This window comes from Macaca fascicularis, chromosome 6, assembly GCF_037993035.2.
Source record: "Macaca fascicularis isolate 582-1 chromosome 6, T2T-MFA8v1.1".
Taxonomy (NCBI): domain Eukaryota; kingdom Metazoa; phylum Chordata; class Mammalia; order Primates; family Cercopithecidae; genus Macaca; species Macaca fascicularis.
Window position 1 is genome coordinate 100,389,725 of NC_088380.1, and position 22,703 is coordinate 100,412,427.

Here is a 22,703-nt window from a genome sequence, read left to right on the forward strand (position 1 = left end):
GAAGGGTCTCACTCTGTCACCCAGGCTGGAGTGCAGTGGTGCAATCTCAGCTCACTGCAACCTCCGCCTTCTGGGGTTCAAGCAATTCTTGTGTCTCAGCCTCCCGAGTAGCTGGCGCTATAAGCATCTAAGTTGAGACCATGGTTTTACTGTCTAAACTAGGTTGCAGAAGAGTGCAACCTAGTTACACCTGGCTAATCTTTGTGTTTTTAGTAGAGGTGGGGTTTCTCCATGTTGGCCAGGCTGGTCTCAAATGCCTGGCCTCAAGTGATCTGCCTCCCTTCGCCTCCCAAACTGCTGGGATTATAGGCGTGAGTGACCATGCCTGGCCACAAATAGGGAAAACTTTCTTAAGCCTTAACTCTCATCCCTCTGAAGAATGATTTGGCTCTCTAACTGCATTTAAAATTGTAAAAGACTTTGTTAAGATATCTCCAACAATGTTTTTCCATGTAACCTAAGTGTTCTTTCCTTCTCCCCATATCCAGAAGGTCAGGTTTCATTTCATGTGGGTCTATGTTAAGTGTCTTACCTGTTTGACACCATATTCAAAAGCCTTCTGGGCTAGCCGGCCAGGCCCCTCCACAGTTTTCCCATCATCATTAGGGCCCCAGCTTGCACTATAAATATCCACGTGTCCAGGATTGAATCCAATTGAACTGGCCTCAATAGCATCCGTCACAATGCCATCCAGCATTCTTATGCCTGAGAAACAAAATAAACACGCACAAAGGTTGATGTCAGTATGTACATGGACAAAAGCCCAATACTCTTACTATTTGTATTTTTAAAGGACTTTAAGAGTCAAGAACCAGGTAACTACTAGATGTCCCCAATTTCTGTAACCCAGCTACTGACACCACAGAAGGAAGGAACATGTCGCTGCCCCCGTAAGCTTTTTTGTCGCACTTTGGAGATAATACTATGCACTGTTTAGCCAGCTGTGATTTTTTTGTGAGGGAGGCGGGAGTCCCACTCAAGGCTCTGTTCCCAGCGATACCTCTGGGCATTGAGTCTGAAGTGGAGCAGCATCCTTGGATGAGAGGAAATGGCAGTGATTGTTGCCAATTACAAAATGTTTGCCCTCCCTCCCACCCCAACTAAATGATAGGCCAGCTTTTAGAAAGACCCTCCAAGCAGCCCTCCCATGATGCACCTGCTCATGGCTGTCCCCCAAATGGCTGTGGCCCAGTCTGTGCCACACAAGGACTCTGGACAGGAAACATGTAGCTTCAAAAGATCTAGCCACAACAGGAAACTAACAAATAGGGAAAGAAGCACTTTTGTTTCTAAGCCCTGATTAAAAATAACCCAGAGGCCATCCTTTCATGTGTTTGCTAAGAAACATTTTCAAGGAACATGCTTCCTTTTCTTCTAAATGATCTCAAGGATGAAATCATTGCCATGGATTTCACTCCCAAGGGGGAATCATTTTTCATCAGGACAACGTAGGTGCGGTAGCTCTTCGTGCTTTCCAACAAGCTGTCACCAGTCATCAGACTTATGAATTCAAGAGCCAGGAAGGCAAAAGCAATCTGGACAGATTACAGGCAGCTACCTGGTTATTTCTGGCTTCAGGCTCGTAATGCAATAAAGTGCACAGCCTTAGATTTTCACACTTATTTACTATGGAGCAAAGGTAAAATGATAAGTAATTGATATGATCAGTGAAAGTTGTATTTGTGAAAAAGAAATTGCTTAAAAATGCATTTAGGGCCAGGTGCAGTGGCTCATGCCTATAATCCCAACACTTTGGGAGGCCGAGGTGCGTGGATCACTTGGGGCCAGGAGTTCAAGACCAGCCTGGTGAACATGGAGAAACCCCATCTTTACTAAAAATACAAAAATTAACCAGGCATGGTGGTGTACACCTATAATCCCAGCTACTCAGGAAGCTAAGGCACAAGAAATGCTTGAACCCGGGAAGCAGAGGTTGCAGTGAGCTAAGAAAAAGCATGTAGGAAAAATATCCCAGCTCTGCTTCTTACTAGCTGGGGACTCTTGGGCAAGCCACTTAACCCTCTGTACCTCAGTTTCTTCAACTATAAAATAGGGATGATAAAAACAGCTCATGTGCATTCATTATGTGCAGCCACCAAACCACAGGCTTTACATGTATAAACTCATCTAAACCTTGCAACCACCATTTGAGGTGAGTGCTGTAATTCTCCTCACTTTATAAATGGAGAGATTCAGGCCCAGGAGGGATAGTGACTTGCTCAAGGCCACACAGCTTGAAATTGAGGAGCCAAAATTTGAACCCTACAAACCTAGCCCCTAAATCTGTTAACCACCAGGATGCACTGTCTATAGTATGTTGTAGAGTAATTCACTGACATACAATAGGTGCCTAATAAATGAAGATTATTGGTAAAAAATGCATTTGGGGCCAGACCATCAAAGGATGGAGTAATGGAAAACATCAGTAGGCTTGGAATCTTGTGTTTCAGTTCTACACTGCCACAAACTAGCTTTCATTACCTTGAGAAGCTTGCTTCTGATTCTTTCGCTACCAAATGAAGGGATCAGATGATTCTTTCACAAACAATAGCTGTTTAGTTCGTTATGACTTAAAGAGTGAATTCTTTTACTAGCTGATTACATAATTTGTGCTTCTCCCTTCACTTTTTAAAAAAATTAACAGAACACTTTGAAGATGTTAGTATCAAAGGAATCAGGAATGACACTTAAAATTCTAAGAGTGCCCTGTATTCATGAAAGATGCATTACATGTCAGGATGTATATTTATTTGATTTCTAAAAAGGAATGCACAACCAAATGCAAGGTATACTCATGTAGAGTTTACGGGGTTTTATTGTAATTGACATGTTATACAATAGATTATTTTTGTGATTATAGTTTTTGAAAACCGAACTAAACTTGAAGCTTATAACATAACCCGAAAGCCTGAGGTAGGGATAGCATAAAGAGGAGAGACCATTTTTATCTTTTCTGTTGGCCCCTGCAGATTCACTTTCCACTCTTCTCCATTAGAACATGGACTGCATCAATGGGCTCTCTCTTTCTAATGGGTTCAGCCAACTGAAGACACCAGCAAGAGGGTGGGAATCAAGAGGAGAATGAGGTGCCTATACCCCTGGGTCCCCTTTGCCTAGAAGTAGCTCTCCTTTGCCTGAATCCCCTTTGCCTACAAGTAGCTCTGTTGTTGTACTCAAGGCCTATCCAGTGGCTCTCTCCTGTGACCACAGCTTTTCCTCTCTATTTTCTACAGGCTTCTCCTTCCCTTTGCTTCTTAAGGTTAAAGGTGGTAACATCTGTCTACCACTTCTTAGCCCCTTGTTGGTTTTCTCTAATTCTTGTAAATAGTTTCTTTATTAAAATGTCCACAGTTGCCCTAATGCAATTTACCATGTGTTTCCCCATAAGGACACTGATGAAAACAATTAGAGATTCTACATCCTTGCTATAAAAGATAAAATTTGGCTACTTAATATAATAAGTATGTATTTTTTAAAACTTTGAAGCTGTTCTTTTCTATAAAGTGAAGAACTTCTACAGAATTGAGAGGCAGGAAAAGTCTTTGCCTAAATTTACCTCCTCCTTCTGTTTCCTCAGCAAGCACTCAATAACAAACCATTCTAAATCAGAACATAGAGAAAATTAGATTTGGTTCAAATGCTATTCAGCATTTCCACATTTTTTTTCCTGCAAAGATGTGTAGGCTATATTCAACTATCCATTTTCTAGGAATCCATATCTATTGACTTGCTTGCAAATCATATTCAGGTCCTGTAGCAACTTTTGCATGGGGCTAATTTCTTCCTCCAGTTGTTAAAAAGAAAAGCTCCCCTCCCTCATTCACAATGGGTGACATAAGCTTCACATTAAAGTGCCAAACTATAGGGACAATCCTCTGTTTTACCTCCAACTTTGGAATTGTATGCAACTCCAACCCCGCATTTGTGATTATTTGCTTGCATGGCAATTTCTCCTGCACATCTGGTCCCATGTCTGAGGATTGAAAAATAAGAATTATAAAACATACAGAAGAACAAACATTTGTTTTGCATATGAATGAATTAATGGGGCATAGATATATTAACTTTTTGTCAACCTTGTTACTGCTTTTGTTTTTGTTTTAGATCACTATGAGATAAAACTTATGTTCAAATGAAGGGCACAAGTACTAGAACCAAAGTATGTGGTTTCAAATTCTGGCTTCTGCCATTCACTAAGGGTGTGACCTTGGGTAAGTTACTTGTCCTCAAAGACTTGGTCACATGACAAATTATATGTGAAGCACTTAGAACAGTGGATGGCAGATAGTAAGAACCCAGTAAGTGTTAACTATTGATACAATTATAAGAACTCTGACATTCAGAAACAATTTCAAAGAAATGACTTCTGCTTTGTACTTTTTGGTAGCAAAGTGGCTCCTCACTTCTCTCCCTAGTGACTGACTTGGATTGGATTATCCCTGATCAGCCTTAGTAGGATATGATAGAACAAGTCCCTATTAAGCCCTTCTCCTCTCCTCTAAATATATGCACACTAAAATATCTGAAGATTATCTGGTACCAAGAGGAGCTTGAGATATTTGCAAGACATTCTCAGCTAATTGGAAAGCCAAGATGCTCCTGAAATCCTAACTGGGGCCAGAAGCCTGAACATGATTGGTTTTGCAGTTAAGCAAAGAGAGTAATTTATGATTTCAGAGTATTTGGAAGAAAAATGCATCTTCAAAACACCAAATTCCACCATTAAAGCATCAGTTCTGAAATTCTGAGGATGATAATTGTCTTTTCCCACCACTGTCCTGACTCAGGAGGGTCAGTAAGCCAAAAGCACATTAATGTGAATTCATTTATTTCATGATTTTGTTCTGTTGTGGAAACAACCTGTAACAGTGTGAAGGCTGTTGGTGGCTTGGAGGAGTCTACCAGATATGCCAACATAGAGTGAAAGAGAGGAAGGGTTAGCTCTGAGCAATAATTTTGACCAGTTCCATTTCAGTTCTACTATACTGGCCATCTATTAATTCAGCATAGCATGGAATATAAAATTCCTAAATTGACTGGGCCCTCAAGAAGAGTTGTTTGACTTCTCTTTTTCCTAAAGTAACAAAGATGATTTTCTGGTCTTCTTCCACAAAATAAAATTCCTGCTCCTTCATGTTAATCCTGGCTAGGAATTCTAAGTCAGGACACTATAATTATCTTTAATTCAAGATCTTCCCCGATGCAGCAAACACCTGCTTCTTTTATGTATGCTAGAATTTTCCTTTTTGGGAAACTTACTCTCCTGACTTTTTGTGATTTTTTTTCAATCTTGGGGCCCCTCCTCTCAGACAGCTTTCAAGGACTGATGCAGATTATAGGGAAGAAACCCTACTCTTTCTTGGGAATCATGAGCTTTAAGTTCCATGTGAGTCATATGGGTCTTGCTCTGCCAGGCAGGATTCTATTGAAAGTGACGCCAAGCGGAGGCGAGCAGCACTAGAGATGGAAACAGAGTTCTTGATGTCCTGAGAACATATTGTTTGAGCTCTTGGATCTTGCAACATCAGAAACTAGAACATCACTTGAGTGAATATTTTTTAAATCCCTTTGTTACTTAATGTTTGAGTTAGGATTCTTTCATTTGCAACTGAAGCCGTCCTGACCACACCCATTCTCTGAGAAAAGTGTGCACATCTGAACACACAGAAGGCACCTTATGCTTTGTGGATGGATTAACGCTTTTTGTCTTAGTAGAAGGAGTAATTCAGTTGTCATCTCCAAGAAATGTACTTCCAGAAGTTACCACTGCCTTCTTATATATTTCCATGTATACAGGATGGGAGACAGGGCTCAGGTCAGCAAAAGAATCCAGCGCAAGTCTTCAGCCTGAGCCAACAGAATCAACCTGCTGACAGACATCCCCAGGATTGTGCCTTTGTCCTAAAAAATGATGCAGTGTGACAGCACCTATTATTTATCTCTCCTTGTATATGGAGGACTATTCTCTAGTGAAAGCTGCAGGAGGATCATGGTACAAATATGTGTTGACATGTTTTCCTCCTCTTATCCTCACATTCCACCTCCAAACATTGAGAGAAAGAGAAGTGTTCCTATGTCATTCTTTATAGGCTGCAGCTCTTTTTCTTTTCTAAGTGAGGTGCTGCAGTAAAAGAACTCTCTATTATCTTAGAACAATGGTAGTAACTGGCATTTAAACAAAATGATTTGTTTAAAAATTATTCCACGAGATAGTTTAAATACTACCCTTATTTTGGTTAAAATATTCTTGTCACACTTGTTATTTAACTAGAAAAACAGTCTGTAATTGGTGTTGAAATACTGAATACAGATTTATGCCAGCTTAATAGTAAGCATTACCTGCACTGTTAAGTTTTTATTATTTAGTGATTCCTCTTTTGACTTTCAGAGTAGCATTCAAATGCAGCTTCTATTAATCTCATTTACATGGTAATAAAGAACAACAGCAATACAGATAGTTTAAAGAGATAATACTCTTGGAATTGGGATATAATACCTCTCCAATTGCTGTAAAGGCCAAGACAAAACGGGGCCATCCATTTTCCAAACCTAAGGGATTTATGTCTGACAACATGCTAGGAGGCAACTCTACTTTTTATTATACCTTCTGATAAATGATAAGGATGCCACCTTTTTGGTAGATAGTCAAGAGGATCCTGAGAGAGAATTGCTCATTATGTCATTTCCAAATAGCAGATTCTGAATTGGCTCAGAAAATTGACTTGTCTCTGCTGCTCCCATCAGATGATATTATTCTTGTCATGTTGATTTCTCACTGAAAGGAGGTCTACCTCAGTTACTAAATGAATAGCTGTGATCATTATCATCATTATCATCACCACAGCAAACACTTATTTAACTTTTTTATGTACCAGTGTCCAAGCCATATATGTATGTATGCCCAAGCCAAATATCCTTGTCGCACATGTTATTTAAGCCATAGATAGACAGATAGATAGATAGATATACACACACACACACATATATGGCTTAAATAGCATGTGTGACAAGAATATTTTAACCAGAATAAGGGTAGTATTTAAACTATCTTGTGGAATAATTTTTAAACAAATCAATTTGTTTAAATGCTAGATAGACAGATATAGAGATAAATAATCTACCTCATTGAGTTAGAGGTTTTAAGTGAGTTTATATATATATATCATTTAATATATATACATATATATCATTTAATATATATACATATATATCATTTAATATATATACGTATATATCATTTAATATATACACATATAAACTCATTTAAAACCTCTAAATGAAGTATTTTATATATTATGTAATACTTATTATGTATAAACTCACTTAATACCTCACTCTCTCTCTCTACACATATATATATATATAAAATCAGTTAATACCTCTAACTCAAGGAAGTAGATTCTTTTTCAAAAGATGATAAAACTTAAGCACAAAGAAGTTAAATAATTTGCTCAAGATCACCCAACTACTAAGTGGCAGATCTAAAATTTGACCTAAATTTGGCTCCCAAGTCTGCTCTTAACTGTTGGGCTATGCCATGCTTTCTCAATGCTATGTGGAAGGTTCACAGCAGGCTATGATCTGGAAGCTCAGAGCTTTCAGGCACAAAACAAATAGCATTATATGAGCTTCTTCCCTGGGGCCTTTGCAGCTCCCTGAGTCAAGGAAATTTTATTTTATTATAATTATTACATTCATATATATAAAACAACTATTATAAATGCTGTGCTGTGAGATCCCCTTTGTTTTGAGGAAGGTCTGAGTGTTCCATCTCCTGACTGGAGAAACTCCAGAGAATATCAGTTCATCAAGAATTCACCCACTATGCAGCCATCACACAAGTTATCACCCACACTGGATCCTGAGGCCAGACTCAGGCTCTGCCTGGAAGGACCGTATACTGCCTAGGAAGGAGCCAGTGCCTCCATCTAAGTCACCTCAGCTGCACTCAAGTGTCTGGGAACAGATTTCCCAAGTACTTTCTTCCAAGTACTTATTACCCATTTCCTCAGGAAGTTCATTTAAGAAACATAGGGAGAAGGTACGTCGTCACCCATTTTAGGGGAAGAAAATGGAGTAGAGGCAGAGAGAAGTAGTGATTTCCCCAGGTCACCCTCTCCTCTGGGAATTGGCAAAGCCATAACTACATTACAAGGCTGTGCCCCAAAACAGTAGAAATCCCTACTGGTCCTGCATTATCCTGCTTCAGACATACAGTGAAAAGTTTGTCTGAGGGTCTGCTGTAAGCTCTCGAGACACTCTCACTTTCCTCCAAAGGTACCCCTGCCAGAGGTTCCTATTGTATTTTTACCGGAATGTTTTCACCTCTAAGGGGTATTTGCAGTTAACCCCTTTACTCAACCTCAAAGAAATAAATGGTACTGAAAGAAGTCGTATCCCTGAACTATCCACAAGCTTCCCATTCTCCCCAAGGAAGAAATAAACACCCAGAAGTTGAGGCCAAGTCCATGTGCCCCAGCCTCCCATCCTGGGGTTTGTTGGCTTTCTGGAGGCAGGACTATCCAAAGAAAGAAATAACTTTAGATCCATATTACTGCACCAGCCGCTTTGGAGTTCTGAGGGAGAATAAGGGAGGGAGGAAGGGAGGGAGTGAGAGAGAGGCAGAGAGAGACAGAGACAGACTTGTCTGACTCAAGTTGGGTAACAGTCCAAGAGACAGAGCCATCCAGAGAGAAGAGAGAAGCATTCATGTGACATATACCAAGAGCTATTAGATGCTTGGCTTTTTCCATCCTCACTTGTAGTAGCAAACCCTAATTTTGACCTTGGCTTTGATCATTTTGGTGCAAGTCTCTTCTGTGTAGAGAAAATGAAGAGGAAAGTTTGAATGTCTCCTTAATGTCTGTGAGAACATCGGTATGAACAAAGATGGTTTCTCCCATGGGCACGGACACTTTGAGGGTCCACATGCCTAGAGGGTGAAGTTTCTTTGGGACTAGGAGAGAAGTTGAAATTCTCTTGCCTCTGGGTCTTTCTTTCACCTCTCACTTTAGAAGATCGTGCTCTTGGCCTCTGTGGCTCTTGGCCTCTCTCACCACAATGTGGCTTCAAGGGAGAGAGAGTTAATCTGGGAGTCGGGTGCTGTCTCCTCTCTTTCCTATGGCCTTATAGCAGCAGGAACTCTGGAGGAGACTTCCCACTGGCTCAATGCCCTGGAGACTGCGTTGGATTCAGGGGTCAGAACTCAGAGGCATTTCTCTTGTCTGGAGTCTGGCCATGCTCTTCTGAGAGAACTGGTGAGGGTGACTGTAGCCACCGTCGGAAGTTGTGGGCATTGTTCATATCCATTTCTTTACATATATTTATTTTCATGACTAACATAAAGCATGTTGCTAAGAGTAAAAGATTCATAGAGGAATTGATGGGAGGGATGGGCTTAAAGTGTGTACTCTTTATGTCTCAAACATTCTTTCTAAAGCTACAACAATTCAGTAACATTTGAGAGGAGAATTTCATAATGTAAGAAGTTTAATGAAAATATGGTTCTATAAACTAAAGGGAATATAAAAATAGAAACTTTGGTTTCTGTTTTAAAAGCAACAAAATATTGTCGTATGGATGTTGTGCATTAACATTTTCTGAGCGCTGAAATGTGGATGAAATGTATGGTATAATTTTCTCAAACAAGATAAAAGCATTGTAAAGTACTTTATTTCACCCAATTGCACATTTACTCACTTGTTCTCATTTGTGGGATCATATCGGGGAAATGGATCATGGTCATTATCATTAAAATCATAGCTAGCCTCTGGATCCTAAAGAAACAACAAAAAACAACACTGTGACATCATAAAAAAAAAATGCATCACTTCCGAAGGTACCCTATACCTTCCCATCCTGGCTGATAGCTCAAAAGCCTGCATTTTAGCGTTTCTGGCCGAGTCACTGAATATTTATTATACCCACAAACCAGGCAGACATGATGAACACAACCAGCATTCAATTCTCAGTGAATGTTACCAAGCCTATGGTTCACAGACACTCATAGGATATTGGAGCTGGAAGGAATTAGTTTACTTAGTTCAGTCACCTCAGTTTTCAGATGAGAAAATTGAGGTCCAGAGAAGTTAAATGACTTCCCTAAGGCCATAAAGCTAGTTAGTGATACTTTGACACTCATCTCTCTTATGAATATAGGTGCAAAGAGGTGGCTGGAGATGGGACTCAGGTCCATGGTGTTCTCCTTCAGCCTCCCAGGCACACTAAATAAACATAATTTAATTCGAGAGAGGGTGTTTAAAATTCAAGACAAGCTTCCAGGTTCCACTCCTTTTTCCAACCCCATAGCTACACTTAAACGCCTTCCACATACCATTACTGTTACTTTTCAATGCTTTCCGTATATTTCAATCATTCCTAATTTCTACTCTGTGCTACTATTTGTCCTTCTCTTTTCCTTAGCTCTTTAGCTTGGCATTATAGCCGGGGAATGTTTGATAGGTGGAAAGGATGAGAGAAAAACAAGGGATAATCTTAAAGATGAAACACCAGCCTCCTGATCTAAAGACCTAAGATATATGATGGTGTTCATATTATATTATAAGCTTCGTAAACAATGAAACAAATTGTTTTTTTATTTATTTTCCCATTTCTAGAAAACTTTTCCTTTCTCAGCTTGGCATAGGTGCATTGTGTATTATTCACTTTGGATTTGCATGGAAGAAATCACATTTATATAATTTTACAATGTCAGGGATATAGACTCATAAAAGAGGTGAGGAGGGAAACTGTGGAAATGATCTCAGGCAAGGGGCTTAATTTGATTACTTTAATGCCCCCAAACACTGAGCAACTCAAAGTCAATGGATTTTGGTAACTTAATTGGTATAGGCACTGCCCCTCCTTCTCCCAACACATATACTTTTGTGCAATTTTTGATCCCACTGAATTATTTCAGTGCCTACTGGTACAAAATAAATTCATGTAAGCTAGTGGGAAGTAGGAGAAGGGACAAAACCTTGGCCCATAATCCCAGGGACTGACACCACAGCAGCATCCCATTGAAAAGAAGGAAAGCCCTAACTGTGCGTCTGCACAGACAGCTCCCTAAGTCAGTCATGAGAAGGCACACACTTACATAGTTGGCATAAATGTCCGTGTGATTCCACTCCAAACCATCATCCAGTACGGTGATAACAACTCCTTTGCCTGTAATGCCTTTTTGCCAAACAGGTATCACATGAAGGTCCAGCTTGGGCAGGGCTGCCGTCATCCTGGTATCTTGCTGGTAAAGAAAAACAAAGAAGCATTTGTAAAGTCATAATTAGCTTGCTACAAAATGGGCACTTAAGTTCCAACCTGGAGACCCATCTTTCTTTTTCCTTGGGTCACTCTACTCTTTAGAAGAAGCCAATTCAGTGAAATGAAAAAACAAAGTTGAGAGTAGGGCCAAATGAACCCCCAGAGTGCTGCTCTTCTCCCAATTGTCCCAAATGGACATCACTTGAAAAGATGAATCACCTGTGCTCCTTCTCTTTGAACTACGTGGCTTTGAAGAATTTTATCCCTAAATGTCTTTCATTTATAATAACATGCTCAACCCTTTCATCTACGGAAGGTCTATTTGATAGTCGATGTTTTCATCTCCCCCCAAATCCTGATTCTCCATTGCCACATTGAGCTCTCATTATATTGCCTAGTGCATAGTCGTTCATGAATGTTTTAGAATTTTTCATCTAAAAGAAAAAGCAGAACCTGGAATGCTCAGGAGACTTGATTGCCTCAGGAATTGCAATGTAATTGCCTATTTTTAAGTATGAGTGATTCAGGGGGTAAGTATCTGTGAGAGGAAATTCAGGGTTTTCCTTTTCAAATACATTTTCTGATAGTCAGTGTGTGGGACTGTACAGGAGATAAGTTGGGTAGCAAGAGAACACAGATACAAGCACATTTCTAAGCCTGTGAGAGAGAGACAGTAAAAGAATGCCAGGTACCTGGTGAAAGGGTCAATAAGAAATCTATAAATAACTACAATCAAAAGTGTCAGTGAAGGAACTGCCCTCTTGCTGTTGTGCCCTCCTCCCCATAAAGAGGTTGGGGGAGTGGGGTGACAGGTATTTATCAGGCTGGTATGAAGCTGAATCACAGGAGGCTGGAACTGTTTGGCCAACAGATTGTTGGCCAAAGTCAGAGAAGAAGGCCTTTATGTCAGTTGTAGGAGCAATTTTAGACTGTAGTTGTTAAGAGTATAGACTCTGGAGTCATGAATTATGGTCCCACCACTAGCAGCCATGGATTTTGGCAAATTATTCTACTTTCCAATATCTCTGTTTTTCCATCTGTTAAATGAGCATAAGTACTATTTCTACAACACAGATAATCATGAGAACAAAATGAATTAATTCATATCAAACATTTTAGAATAGTGTTCGTCACACAGGAAATGCACAACAAGTGTTAACTGATAAGTCTCTTCTGCTGCAATGAGCAAATACTTAAGATAGTGGCAAGAGGCCGGGTGCGGTGGCTCATGCCTGTAATACCAGCACTTTGGGAGACCGAGGCGGGTGGATCACCCGAGGTCAGGAGTTCGAGACCAGCCTGACCAATGTGACAAACCCTGTCTCTATTAAAAATACAAAAATTAGCTGGGCATGGTGGCGGGCATCTGTAATCCAAGCTACTCCAGAGGCTGAAGTAGGAGAATCGCTTGAAGCCGGGAGGCAGAGGTTGCAGTGAACTGAAATCACACCATTGCACTCCAGCCTGGGCAACAAGAGCAAAACTCTGTCAAAAAAAAAAAAAGAAAGAAAAAGAAAGAAAGAAAGGGAGGAAGGAAGGAAGGAAGGAAGGAAGGAAGGAAGGAAGGAAGGAAGGAAGGAAGGAAGGAAAGAGAGAGAGAGAAAGAAAGAAAGAAAAGAGAGAGAGAAAGAAAGAAAGAAAAGAAAGAAAGAAAGAAAGAAAGATAGTGTCATAAGAAACTGATCCCCTTTTCCATCCATTATGCAACAAAAGTATCTAAGTCTTAGCTTGTGTTTTTCAAGAGAAATAATCTTTTATAACATTCTCACAACAGATCCTTCTACTAGCCTATATTACTACCATACAGACATAACATTACACAGAAGAGAGGACACCCTGCAGGTAGAGAAATAATCTTTTATAACATTCTCACAACAGATCCTTCTACTAGCCTATATTACTACCATACAGACATAACATTACACAGAAGAGAGGACACCCTGCAGGTAGACAGCAACACTTAACAATTTCTCCACTCAAGGATTTGGTAACTATCTTAAAGGTAGAATGGTTTGCCAGTTCAGACATTTGCAATAGACTTTTCTTGTGTTCCTTCTTTTCGCCTCTTTCAGAGATTCTCATCTGTGTCATATAAGAATTGTCATTCAGGGTTGTATATGCCAAATTATGTTCACTATACTCTGTGAGTGCTTTAAATAGTTCTAAAGAATAACTTTAACCAAATGAGATTTTTGCCATAAGTACTGTTTTTGGAACCCCTAACCTGCAAGACATTATTTTTCTGCACTTACCCCAAATAAACTTAAGAAGACAAAAAATACAACCTATTTTTTCACAGCAGCTAAAGGTAACTGTTTCCGACATCCTTACTCAGTAAAACAGAAGAGACAGATCAAGGAGGTCCCATCAGCCCTAATCTCCAGATAAGATAGCTTCCTATGAAATCCTCCATCATAAAAAAAAATTCTTGTTGCAAATGTAACAATATAAAGAAGTCAGGTCCCAGATGCCACCCACACAGTCCTTCTGTACGTACTTACCAAGTACCATTGCTGATTCCACATGGGATCATTGAAGAGATTTTGTGCTGAGTCCTTTATAGCTGAACGTTTAGTTCTTTCTTTTTCATACTGTTGTTCAGCCCATATCACCTACAAGGATTTTTATAGCAAGAAAATAAAAAGTCAAATATCTACCTCTGTATCTTTCCTCTAACTATCTCCAGTACCCTTCCTAGCAGAGTTCAGGCAGCTCTGCAATATTTTCATTTGACTACAGATCAAACTGGCACCTCAGAGAGAAGAAGGGATTGCCCACTGGGGAGATGAACATTTCCTCTATTACAGTAAAGTGCACCTTTAGGGGGAGGAGAAGCAGTCAGTGAAATGATAATTCCCTCAAATTATTTACATTGTGGTTTCAGTGGAAGCAAAAGTTCAGTCTGCTTTCATCAGCAAATGGACCATAATACTCATTTTTATATTGAGGTTTCAGGGCTCCATGGCTGAAAATTTGTCTGCTTTTATGGATTAAGTCAACAAGCCAAGAGACTGCTGTTATAATGCTCTTATAGATTAATTTCTCTTTCTTTACGTACAAAAGGTAGAAATTGCAAATATTTTATAAAGTAAGAATGGCGTTGTATCCATGCAAATGTGCAACTATCCCTCCCCTGTGCTTCGACCTCTGCTTAAAAGTACTTAATATGAGAAACATATCCTGGGTGATGAATAGCACTACTGACCACGCACACTTACCATTAATTCAGTCTCATGTATTATGCAAAGAGATCTGACAATATGAAAATTACCTGGCCCATATTTACAGCATAATCCTATTATACTTGAAGCCCTAAGAGAGTGAGGGACTGCCTTGTAGTTATATTCATTATAAGATAATTCTATATTCTTATTTTTCTTGGCAACATGACTATTTCATACCCCAAACACATCTTTTCTGCTCAGTGCATGATGACAATTCAGTGTGTGGTGGAATATTGTTAATGTGAGAGTACTCATGAATCAGCTCCAAAAATAAAAACTGAAAAATAATTTGCAACTGAAGGATAAAACCATCCACTAAGACTGCCCTGAATTTTCAATTAAAAATGTACTGCAAACCTATTAAAAATAATGGGAAGAACTTGAAAGCTAGAAATTAGTCACTATGATTTATTTTTAAAGTGCTTGTATTTTCAAGCTTAATTGTTTTGGCTTAAAATACCTCAATGCTTGGAATGCTGCCCATCATCTGAGTTGATCTCTGGAAGCTGACTGCTAGGGCATAAGTACTAATCTTTGAGGTAGAGGGTCACTTACACTTGGAGATTTTATTAATAGACTTGTAAAGATAGACTATTGCTGCATTTCACAGAGCTGATTTGAAAGAATATTATCTTCCATCAAAAAAGAGCAATAAAATGAAAACCAAGAGCAATTTTTTAGAAATGGGATACAAGAGGAGGCACTCTGCCATCTGATCAGATAAACATCCAATTGTAGAAAACAGTGTTATGATTAACGTCATTAACTCAGAATCACATATTAATCTCTAGAAGAGCAGGCTGAATGGAATAGAGGAAAATTGGTAGTGTCTTTCTATTATGCATAATAGGTATCATGTACTTAATTATAAATAATTTGATCTGGAAAGAGCATTAAAGATCATCTACTTCAACCTTCCAATGCAAGTTTCTATGGTCCTAGACTGCTTCCTAAAATAAAATTATTCTTGGGCTAACTTTTTACAAAGTTATACCTGTGCTGGAGACTAAATTCTTAGCTTTTTTCTATAAATGTCTTGAGATTCCCCGAAAAAATCAGCTATCAAGGGGATGTATAAAGAGTAGAATGGGCCATCTTCATTTTCATGAGATACTTTGAGTAAGAAGAACAGTTAGGTATGCTCTATTCTGTCCAATTTTCTCCTATGAAATGAGAAGACAGGTCAGTTTGACTTCTATGTGCATTAATGGGCATGCAGTTTGGGCATGCATTTAGGCAAAGAAGGAAATCTCTCTCCTGCTTAGCCGGGGGACTAAACCTAGCCAGAGTGCTGGAAGTTGTTCTGCTTTTCAGAGCCCACACGCAATGAGCCATCTGCCTTGAAGTGAGTAAGGGAAGACCTCAGTGGACAAGAAACTTCTGTAATAAGGTCCAGGGCCTCTGATTTGGTCTTCCACATCAAGCAATAACTTGACAAGAGCTAGCAATGGGTGTAGATGAGCTATCGGGTCACTGTCCGTGGTCCCTTCACAGCATTGTTTGTCAGGATGTGGTTGTTTCTTTTATATTCCAACACTGGTGACCCAGGTCATTCCCATTCCCCACCCTCATAATTTGTCTTTTTCTTCTCCTTTTTAAAATGCTATCCATTTCAGAATGAATAAAACAGCAAATTATCTTACAGGCCCATGAATTCCATCTACTTTCAACAGTTCTATCACCTGTCTCATATATATATATATATATTTCTGTCATATATATGTCAAATATATATATTTATTTCTGCCATATATATAGATATACATATATGTATATATACATACATATATAAATAGATATACATATATGTATATACACATACATACATACATATATACACACATACACACATATATAAGTATATATATATACACATATATACACATATATTTTTTGCCCCCCTGGGAAGTTGAAAGCATTTTTTTTTTTTTTTTGAGACAGAGTCTCGCTCTGTCTCCCAGGCTGGAGCGCAGTGGCCCGATCTCCACTCACTGCAAGCTCCGCCTCCCGGGTTCACGCCATTCTCCTGCCTCAGCCTCCGGAGTAGCTGGGACTACAGGCGCCCGCCGTCGCGCCCGGCTAATTTTTTGTATTTTTAGTAGAGACGGGGTTTCACCGTGGTCTCGATCTCCTGACCTCGTGATCCGCCCGCCTAGGCCTCCCAAAGTGCTGGGATTACAGGCGTGAGCCACCGCGCCCGGCCGGGAAGTTGAAAGGAAGTTTTTAATTCTCTTACCAAGAGGATCTCTCACCATAATTCTCCAGGGTGTCCTAGGTAACAAAAATCATGTACACAGATATCAAGATATCAGTGTAAATTGGAATCAGGATAAATTTCTTCCAGTATGGCATATCCTTGAGAAAAGGCAACACTGTATGAAAATTACAATACTCCCAACATAGTCAACATTGTCTAATATATTTGTTCACCTTGAAAATAGACTTCAAAATCAATAGGTACATTAGCTATGTATTCAAATTGCCTCTACCTTATTTACCTGTATTTATTCTGTACATTTTCTGCTGTTACCTAATCATTGAACCAAGATACAAACTAGGATGAAAAGAGATCAAATGGTTTGGATCCAACAATAGAATATTTATGGAAACATTTGTCTCATGAAGACATGGATTTACAGTTCTCTCATAAACACTAGCTCCTTATACAGCAAAACCAAATAGAAATAATAGACCTTTTTTTCAGTTATGCTGAAATGTTATTGAAAGTAAGGCTCATGTATTTCTTTGAGCCCATATTGGTATTAAAATGTTTGGTACATAATAGGTACCTAGTAAAAGGTTGTTGATTGATTGTATTGTCAAACATTTTTATTAGTGCTGCCCCCTCATTTTAAACATTCACTTTCATGCTCTTAGACTGAATTTGTGAGTGTACATATACAATTAACTTTAGATATATATGTAATTATATAATTAAAGTGCATATATATGTGTAAAATTAACTTTAGCTCAACCAATTCAACCCAATCTTGTTATTATTGTGTGCAATTATAATTTTATGGAAAGAAATTAGAAACATTACTGATAAACAATCTTGGTCACAATAAAAAAGAACCACATTTGCAAAATGCTTCTGTTCTTATTAGAAATCATAAAGAAAGCAGGTAAGTTAGAGTATTGGTTTGAAGACAAATGTACAACACTTACACGATCATCATCAGATAATCTCTTAGTGATATGAAAGGCACTCCTTCGAGACCTTCTGGGGTGGTTTTTATGTTTGAATAAGTAGTGATTTTCAAGTGAACCAATCTATAAAAGGAAAGAAATAAAATAAATATCCACTTTCCCAAACAAGTATATATGGACTAGTTTAAAACTCAGCTAACTTAGAGGTAGGCAACTTTTATTAAGCCCATTCCTTGTATCTGAAGTTAATATTTTTCTTTTCTTTTTTTAACTTTTATTTTAAGTTCAGGGGTACAAGTACAAATTTGTTACATAGGCAAACTTATGTCATGGTTTTTTTTTTTTTTTTTTTTTTTTTTTTTTTTTTTTGGTACAGATTATTTCATCACCCAGGTATTAAGCCTAATACCCGTTAGTTATTTTTCCTGATCCCTTCCCTTCTCCCACCCTCCACCTGCCAAAAGGCCCCAGTATGTGCTGTTCCCCTCTATGTATTTACGTGTTCTCATCATTTAGCTCTCACTTTTGAGTAAGAACATGCAATATTTGGTTTTCTGTTCCTGTGTTAGTTTGCCAACAATAATGGCCTCCAGCTTCATCCACATTCTTCATGAAGAAGGCACTGGTAGAGGTTTTAAGATGACCCTCAGAATATTGCTTGAGCTCACAGTATACTCACTAGCTCACAGTAAGAGACTAGTGATGCTTCTATTTTACACACATTGGAGGAAATACATGTTTTTGTGTGTGTGACAATATCATATTAAAATGTTCATTTGTTCAAATATATCTGTTCAAAGAACAATTATTTGTGGTAAGCAGGCAAACACCTAGATACTATCTATGGTCAGTGCCACTTTCACTAAAATAAATTATCGTTTTTATAAAATGTAGCCATTGAATTCATAGTGATGAATTGTTATTAGCCACTATTAGTGATCATTTGATTTCCCACTAATTCAAGGCTTTCAGAAAGGAACATGCTACATTTAGGGCAGGTGTTCCACTTAAGAGTGTGTATACTTCTCTGGGTAGCTATTGACACCTTTGGTTCATTTAGAACTATATTCATTATCCTTTTGAGCTAGTCTCCCTTTACTCAGCACTAAATTTGAAGCTACCAAATCCTCTAGATAACCCTACATTTAAAAAATTAAGAAACAAACAATTGACAACAGTATATTACTGAAGAAACACGTTCTTTAAATTGGTGATTCTCATCACCTAGAGAATTTTAAAATAGAGAAGCTTAGGCCCTGCTCCAAGCCTGAATCTCAGTGAATCTTCCTATAAGCTGTGGATGGAATTGGGGAGAGAAATCAGCAGCCATAGGAAAAGATCACCAGTGCTTAGCTCTGTTTTCTCTGCTGTCAACTAGTTTTTCTTCTTGTCACTATCTTAATCCAAGCTTTATCCTGAGGCAATAAGGTACCCAATATAGTAATGCTAAATTTGTGTAATTTTAGTAATATTAAACAAAAAGAGAAATAAGCAGAACCAGGAATGTGCTACCAGTCTTCTACAAATAATTATTATTCTAATAAAATAATTTTTGTTAAGTTTGTTTTAAAACTTTTGTTAGTAATACCATTTTAACTAAAAATGGATAGAGGAAATATAGCATTGTAAATCACATATAAATATGGATGGTTTTTCCCCACTATTTGTTAATGCTTTTGTGACTATGCTATTCCTTACCCAAAGATCCTCCCAGGAATGATGATGTATTGTTTTTTAGTATTAAGATTTCTGTTTATTTGTTTTGAAAAGCAATTTTCACATTGAATGGTCTAGGTTTAGATACATGCCTAGAGCTAACAGGTGGGAAAAAGAAGAGAGATTTAGTTTTTGCTGTCTTCCCCAGTCTCCTCCTACACAGTTCCCAGTGCTATTTAGCCTTTTGGTAGCTGCTCAAGGAATACACAGTTAAATCCCCAGTGTCTACCCCTATAGGACATACATAATTTTTATGATGCCCACAGTATTCACCAGCACAATGTCATCTGCTACTCATGCTCTCTTTGGGTCTCAAAAATTCCTAATAATTGCGTGCGATTCCCAGACTTACTACTAAACTGTATTATGTCTCACTGTTTTCCCACAAGCTGTTTTCCATGCCTAGACTGTCTTCTCCAATCTCATTATGTTCTCCTGGCAATCTCCGACTCCTCTTCCCCGTGCAAATGTTTCCTCCTTTGGGCAGTTTTCATTCACCCCTCTCAAATTCCCTACTACTTTCATTCCTTCAACCAATGAATATTGAGACTTCAAGAACAACTTTTATTATTACACAAATTACAATCAGTTGCAATCATTAATCTCTAAGCTAGTCTCCTCTAGATTCTTGATTACTTGAGAGCGTTTTTTTCCCCCCTCTTATTCCTCAGCCCCTAAAACGGAGCCTGGCAAGAGGGCAAGGGCTGGCCAAAATCAAAAGACTCATCTGCTGCTGGGACACCAGGAAGCCAATCTGCATAGATTTTCCTGCCGGGCATTTCAAAGACAATTTGGTTTATAAAGTTAAGAATGAAGCCTCCAGCAAGAGCAGGAGAATTCCCCAGCGGGTTCGGTCTACAAAATCGCCAACGCCCCCGCCGATTACTCATCCGTGACTCCAGCGGCGTCTCAACCACCACCTCCAGAAAAAACGCGCCAAAATGTTTTACAACTCCCTCCTCCCACGCTTCAATGCAGACCAACTTCCCAAGCAGGGGGCTAGGGCTTGATTCTGAGCCAAGGAAAGGAAAGCTCTAGCTTAGAAGTCACACTCCCTAGGGTCCTCTCGGAATCGCTCAGCTATTAGCAGTCTCCCACTTAATGTCTTGACGCTCACTCACCTCCAACCAGCTACCTATTGACCAAGCCTTCACTTGGACAGGCAACAATAAGCTGAAATTCCCGGGAAAACGATTACGTACTTAGCTGAAGAACAAGAAAGAAATAGATCCCTTTCCCACAGTCAGTTCGGCATCTCGACCCTGCAGTGGGACTGGTCGGGCAAAGTTATGAAGCTTGGACTTTGTAAGTTTCCAGTGAAAATCCGGAGCTCCCCAGAGGGGTACGGAGATAGATGGTCCCGTGTCTCTCACCCACCATTTCTCCCCCAGCTTCCCAGGCTACTCCGCGGCCTCCCAACCTCCTGGTCGCCAGTCCCAGCAGCTGGCACTCTTCCAATGCCCTGGGCGTGCCCTTACAGGCTGCCAGGGCGGACAGCCCCAAGCCTGCTTAGCCCCTTGCATCAGGACTTGGATCTGATGCTGCCATATTGAAAAGAAGGCAACAGCCGGCTCCTGACGCAGACCGCCTCAGTCCCGGGGGAGGGAGCGCACTGATTCTCCCGGGGGCGCTTGGTTGGTAAGAGCTTGAGTGCATCTCAAGTTCTCTGAACAAGCGTGGAAGGATTTTTCTTCCAAACCGCGCGGGAATGGATTTCAATTCTAGAGCGGCCAACAGTAAGCCTAAGCCCTACCCAGCTGCAGTGGCTTCCTTCTGCTTGGCTGCGCCCAGCCCAAACAGTAAATAATGCAAGCTTTCTCTCTCTCCAAGCGCGCCAGGGGCTAGAGCGGGAGCAGCTCCTTGTTCTTTGCTACACTGGGCTCCGGAGAGTGTAACCTGGGGCTCCCACTTGGAAGACCGTGCTCCAGTCCCGCCAGTCCCCTGGGGCCCCAGAAAGTTTCTTGAAAGTGGAAACTCTTACCTGACCCAAAAGGTCATAACCCAGCTCCTCGGCGATGGCCGAGGCTGCTTCCGGGCCCCCGGGGATCTCCGCTGCCCATTCATTAACAAATTGTCTTTTCGCTTTTGCACTGTTCAGTGCACACCAAGCGCAAAAGAGGGCGAAAGCAGTGCACTGCAGAGTCCAGGCTCTTCGCTCCATGGCTCACACACTCGCTTCAACACGAGTGGGAAGGGAGAGGAAAAAGAAGCAAGATAGAAGAAAAGCCAGAGAGACTCCCCCTTCCCACCCTCGGGCTCTGGACCACTCCTGGCTCCTGGTTGCTCTGCGAAGAGCTAGGAGGAGCGCGAGGAGAGGCTGGGCGGCTGCGAGCGCTCAGTGAAGCGCTTCGGTCTCCAGGCTGAGTGGAGCCCCAGCCCTTCCCAGCCAGAATGGAAATGAGTGTTTACACGTCAAATCGACGAAAGCCATCTCTTGACGTCAGATCTACCTGGACTAAGATCTGAATGGTATTCCCGGCGGGGCGGAGAAGCGGCTAAAATAAGCAGCCAGGGATTAGGAAAAGGAAGGAACTGTTTGCTGGGATCAGTTAAGTCTGCTCCTTGTCAGCCCATAAATTTTGTACCGTGAGAAACATCTTCACTTTTCAAAGAGAAGTGCCCCCATTTGAATATAACTACCAAGAATAAAAGGCTGGGAGTGCTTTCCCACCCTTCCATCCATTTTCTCTGTATTTATTATCTCATGTGTGTGGCAGGGAGGGGGGAGGCGATAGGATTCTTATAATGGCCTTTTGGGTATCAGCACCTGCTATGAAGAACAAGACTCTTAGGTCTTTCAAATCAGAGAGAGGCTAGGAGGGTAAGGAGAAGAAGGGAAGCTACTACTGCCCAAATTCTGTTCTAAATTGCCTAAGAAAATGAGCATGTCTCCAAGACAATGTTAAAGCAATACTTTTAAAAATGAATTTTTAACCAAACACTTTAGTTTACAGGTTTACTTCCTCCTCCCCTTTGTTTCTCAACCTCAGTGAAACGATATCAATAATTATACTCCCATATTGCAAAGCCAGCGCCACTACCACCTTTTACGGTGTTTATCAGTAAAATGATTAATCATGTGATTTTTAAAAAAAACATTTTTAAGAATTTGTCAACAAGGGGATCTAGGGTCCCAAAAGCTGTTGTGTTGATTCAGGGAGGGAAAGAGCAGTTTTTATTTACCTCGACTTTCCATTTTGCCTCAGTAGAGCTCTTCACTTTGGTGCTGAGCTGGAGCTGTGCCATTACTTTCCCATAAAATGCACAATGCCTCTTTGTGGAAAAATGGTTTCCTGTGGGAGGAGAGCAAGCAAACATCTAAATGAATTCTCCACCCCTCACCCTAGGGAA

General features: G+C 40.0%; 1 protein-coding gene across 2 annotated transcripts in view; it reads right to left on the bottom strand.

Moving 5' to 3' along the window:
- PCSK1 (proprotein convertase subtilisin/kexin type 1) overlaps window positions 1-21,718 on the bottom strand; it is a 42,646-nt gene extending 20,928 nt beyond the window's left edge. Inside the window, exons 1-7 of one of the 2 annotated variants that reach the window (XM_005557414.4) lie at window positions 21,334-21,718; window positions 17,655-17,759; window positions 13,764-13,874; window positions 11,099-11,245; window positions 9,700-9,776; window positions 3,885-3,973; window positions 533-705 (exon numbers count right to left, since the gene is read on the bottom strand). In XM_005557414.4, the coding sequence (XP_005557471.3) occupies window positions 533-705; window positions 3,885-3,973; window positions 9,700-9,776; window positions 11,099-11,245; window positions 13,764-13,874; window positions 17,655-17,759; window positions 21,334-21,513 (882 nt within the window). In that variant the 5' untranslated portion in view covers window positions 21,514-21,718. Of the gene's footprint in view, window positions 1-532; window positions 706-3,884; window positions 3,974-9,699; window positions 9,777-11,098; window positions 11,246-13,763; window positions 13,875-17,654; window positions 17,760-20,729; window positions 20,927-21,333 lie in introns of those variants that run through there. The other variant, XM_015451712.4, reaches the window with a different exon arrangement.
- Window positions 21,719-22,703: the final 985 nt, after the last annotated feature.